The following is a 4721-nucleotide window of genomic DNA, read 5'->3' as shown; positions in this document are numbered from 1 at the left end:
TTGGGTAGAATTGTAAGTAGATGGGATGCTCTGATTGGGCAGTGTTTTTGGAGCTCTATGAGGTCTTAATGTGAGTTGGTTTAATTTTTGGCCTTTGTGGCATAGGCCATCTACCCCATTTTTGACAGCCACATTTTTGTATTTCTTTTCCTTTTTTGTACATATAATAAAAGGCGGCATGTTTCTTGTAAAATGTAGAATAGTAAATTGGATTATAACAATTACGAAAATTGGAAGTTGAAACTTGTGAACATACTCCAAATGAAAAAGTAGTGGAATATTATTATAAAGCATGAATAGAGACTAAAAGCTCTAGCACGACCTTGAAAAACACTAATAACATTGGGAACTTATAAAAGAACAAAATGGATGGGATGAAAAAGCACATTTGCATTTAATATTGTCAACTTTAATGTCAAAGATTTCATGATTCTGATCATCGAAGATAACAATTCAATAGTACATGCATGTAAAGCTTTAGAGAATTAGTTCACCATAGGAACATGTCCAAAATTATCATCCTAGAGAACTATTAACACTATAACCAAATTGCAGAGAGATGCCCCTTAGCAACTTATGATTGTTAACGGTTAACTTTCAATTTCAAATAAGTGATGTTGACCAAATACAAACTTTGACCCTGATTAGCCAAAAAAAATTCCAACTTTCCATAGACAATTAGGAGGCCAATTAAACCAATTGCATTTAGTTTGATTGCAATTGGCATTACGGACCCTTGGAATGAAATTTAGAAAAAAGTTATCTACCCTTGGGGATTGTGCACACGAGTAAAAAAATACGTAGTTGCTGTCATAACCATCATTGATAGAGGTTTGAGTTAATCAAACAGACGTCTAAGTACTTGCAAGGAGCTCTGGGTGTGAGAGTTGGGCATATTTGATTGGCTTACTCATCGAGGTTTGTACCAACTCCAAAGCATTGAAGGCAAGGAAATAGTGCTATGTGGCATTTGTTCTTGAATGGCCCTAGTGAGCATTTTGAGAAGACCCATTATGTCACCCTCAACGTGGACACGCAACGGAAACGTGAATCGAACGGATGAAGACTGAGAAAGAGCTGGCAAGGGCGTGCGAGAAACGGCGATGGTAGAAGCAGCGTGAAAAGATTGTTCAATGGCGTGTCCAAGTTTTCTTCGAGACTTCTCGCGTCTTCGTCCTATATACGTCCCTGCATTGTTTATGATCCTCCTGCTCGCTGCTGCGCCTTGCACAATGAAGTCTACCCCCATCGCCCTCGCCTTTATCTGCCTTTTGCTCACCCTCGTTACATCTTCTTCTGCTTCCTGCGCTGGTCAGTACGTCACGCCGTTGATCAGAGACTGTATCCAGTACGTGATGGGGTCGACTCCCCCCTCCCCCAATAGCCAGAGTACATGCTGCAAACTCGTGAGGAATCCAGGAGTTTATTGCGTCTGCAGCTTCACAATTCCTACATCGGCTTACGGACTGATAAACCAGCAAGCTTTGAGGAATGTGGTGAAGGCATGTGGGGTACAAGTTCCACAGCGATACAAAAAGTGCGCAGGTAACTAAGGTTTGAGTTGTGGATACGAAAGAATATAAAATGTCCTTTAATCAGAAACACTAACGTGGGTATGCTGTGCAGGGATCTCAATTGCGAGCTGAGGATATGCATAGCGACAAGGCAGATTCAGATTTTTAGCCTTATCTATGTTGCTAGAATTCATGTATGAAACTAAATAATGAAACTATGCATGTTGAGTTTTTTCCCTTCATTTTAAGATCTTCATAGTAGAATGGGCATCTATCTTCAAAATGAAATTAATCACCCCCTAATGGCTCTCACTCCATTAGTTTGTGGATCTATACTTCCAACCTACCTATTCTAAGGCCCTTAATCTCAAGAAATTATCTTGAATTGTAGGCAAAACCTAATTTAAATGGTTTTTATTTTTCAATGGAGAGTTTCAATTGACTTCTTGGGTAAAATGATGGAGATAGCCCAATTAAGCTCAGTTCAAAGGGATAAATTCAAATTAGGGGGGATGTGAACTTTACCCACTCATAAAGTCTTTCCACTAGGTCGCATGAGAGGTTATGAAAAAGTTATGTGAAAGGCTTCTAAATTCTTATCCTCATAAATAAGATGGGGGGAGGATCTTCCTTCATAAATAGAGGGACAACTTTATAGTTCACTCTCCTTCGTACCAACCCCCTTGCCTTTACCACCCCTTCCCTACTCTCTTTTCCAGTAAAGTAACGCATTTTTTAATTCTTCTCGATTGCCTAGATGTATTTTCTTAGCGAAGATCTTAATGAAATACAATTCTCATCCGCTTTATTTGCTCAACATTTACTTTGTGTATTCCTCTTTTAAATGGGAAGAGGATTTGTAATAGTGCATATCGAGTTATTATGGGATTATCACATGGAACATATTGGGATTTTGTTGGTAAGGCCAAAGAAGGAGTGAAATTTAGAAAGATCTTATTTACAGTTCATGAAAACATGGGGAAGTCTAAAACAAGGAGCACAACTTTAAGAGTAGAAGGACTTTTGAATGATTTCATAAAGGAAAATGGTTTACCTCAACCCCATTTGTCTTAAATAAACTTCTTAACGGTCAAGAGGGCATTGAAAAGCACCTCCAATGGGCCTTTTAAAAAAATAAGTATTTGAGCCTATAGGAAAAGAGAGCATGCCATGTCTTCATCTTATATGTTATATACTCTTTAGCAGAAGAACTTTGTGCATGTTAAAATTTTAGAAAGATGAAAAATGTCCAATGCAGTAGATGTGATGATTTGAAATGGAGTGCACCTAGTTCAAAGGAAATGGAATTGTACAAAATGGAGCGCAAGTATCATCATGGAAATTTTTGACATGTAAGATAAAAATATGCATTTTAGGAGGAGCAAGCTATTTCACATCCAGGGTAGTACATGTGCCTTATTAAATGTTATGGATCAAAATACAGTAGCATTGCCTAGCATGTTTTCATTAAGGAGTGTAAGATGATGAAACTTATTTCAATGCCATTTGAAATGCAATCACATGTGGGAATAGGCCCTAAGTAAGGCATTCTCCTTAATGCACATATTCTAAATTCGGACTGGGCACATATATATGGTACACTTGTCAATGTGACAATTTTATTTTAGTGAAAATCATGGTAATTAATAAGTGATATTGGATTGGGGTCTTCGAAACCAACACTGAATTTGGAAACTCCATCCTTTTGGTAAAAAAAGTCACCTTACAACTACAAACCAAGAAATTACTACTTATTTCATTCCACCTTACTTCCTTGATTCCTATTGTTATTGCCATTGTAGCATGTATGTAGCATGGGCCCATAAGGTCCATGCCTTTGAAAAAACTTGAAGATAAAATATAGTTACAATTCTTGGGCATTTAGCCTAGAAATATTTCTAGGTATTTATTTGCATATATCTCACATATATAATGTCCTATATAGTTTTGAATACTTGCTTCACAATATTATGTCTTTTTGACACATAATTCATGATGGGACCTATGATTAGGTCAAGGTTTGGTTAGGTATTTTTTGACTACTGACACATGGTAGGCCTACCTATTGACATGTAGTATGGTGCCATGTGGCAAAAGCCCCTCAGTTACTATGTAGGATTCAAACCCAAGACCTCTTCCATAGATCCCAATTCCTCAACCATCCAAATAACCCATGAACCTTGTGGTCATCATTATAGCCACAACGTACACACTTTCAAATGCTTATGGCCTTTCAAGCATAACTCTGATTGAGGTGATGCAAAAGGGAAAACTACTCAAAATTTCATTCTCTTTTTGTTTCGGCATTCGTATCTAGCCTTTGGAAAAACAAGAAAGGTCATTATTGAATTTCAAAGAATCTAAGAGCATGCATGGAGTTAATGCATTTATGCTTGATTGTAGGGGATTAGTTTGATGGAAATGAATGTTCATGTGTTTTATATACCTTAATTTCTAGATGAAATAAACCTGACCCTAGGACTACTTTGGAAGAGTAATCCTAGTTTCCATGAAGCCATACCTTGCATTTGGAAACTCATAACTTGTTATCCATGACCTAGATGGGAGTGATCCAAAGATGAAAATTATTTTAAATTTTATTTTCTTCCTATGTGCATTATCAAACTTTGCTTTTGGCAAATATTGAAAGGATTATATGGGAATTTCAAGGATGGATAGCAAGTTTGGAAGGAAAGATGGGAGGGTAGCATGTGCATAAGCATCTATGTGATGCATTGGTAGCCAGGATTATTGGGCTAGTTGTTATTCCATAGTCTCTAAATGAAATTATTTGGTCTATCGGGAGAATCACTTGCTATAGAATGCTTATTTTAGACTTTCATGTTCTATTAAGTATAATTGATCTAACAAATTCTCATCAATTTGAATGGACATTCTAAAATGTCAAAATAGTTTTGACACATTGATTAGCTATGTGTGGAGGTACTACTTGTGTTATCCATATACTAAATGATGGCTAGCTCTTGGACAAGGCACCACCATAGGATATATTTTCCTACACTTAAGTCCAAGGTGTTTAATGTGGTGGTTCTAGGGGTTTATACCCTTCAACACTAAGAGTTCCACAATATTGGTGTTTGAAACACATTTGCTAAATACTTCCCCAAAAATATATTTGTTCAAGTTTTCATAAGCTAGTAGGGATTGTTGTGTGTGTGTGTGTGTGTGTGTGTGTAAAATTATCAC

At 37.0% G+C, this 4721-nt stretch overlaps 1 protein-coding gene across 1 annotated transcript; it reads left to right on the top strand.

Moving 5' to 3' along the window:
- The first annotated feature begins 1186 nt into the window (after nt 1–1186).
- Nucleotides 1187–1875, top strand: LOC147883099 (uncharacterized). Its single transcript, XM_087400116.1, has 2 exons — nt 1187–1545; nt 1627–1875. The coding sequence occupies exons 1-2, from the start codon at nt 1200–1202 to the stop codon at nt 1644–1646; spliced, it is 366 nt and encodes a 121-aa protein (XP_087256242.1). The 5' UTR covers nt 1187–1199; the 3' UTR covers nt 1647–1875.
- The last annotated feature ends 2846 nt before the right edge of the window (nt 1876–4721 follow it).

This window comes from Dipteris shenzhenensis, chromosome 28 (assembly GCF_047967505.1).
Source record: "Dipteris shenzhenensis isolate YYH24624 ecotype China chromosome 28, Dip_SZ_1.0, whole genome shotgun sequence".
In the NCBI taxonomy this organism is placed as follows: domain Eukaryota; kingdom Viridiplantae; phylum Streptophyta; class Polypodiopsida; order Gleicheniales; family Dipteridaceae; genus Dipteris; species Dipteris shenzhenensis.
This window is presented reverse-complemented; position numbering and strand designations above follow the sequence as displayed.

Excerpts from the sequence above, each read along its gene's own strand:
- LOC147883099 (XM_087400116.1), top strand. The coding sequence starts at position 1,200 with ATGATCCTCCTGCTCGCTGCTGCGCCTTGCACAATGAAGTCTACCCCC. Across the intron at positions 1,546-1,626 it reads GCGATACAAAAAGTGCGCAG|GGATCTCAATTGCGAGCTGA; the intron begins GTAACTAAGGTT and ends TATGCTGTGCAG.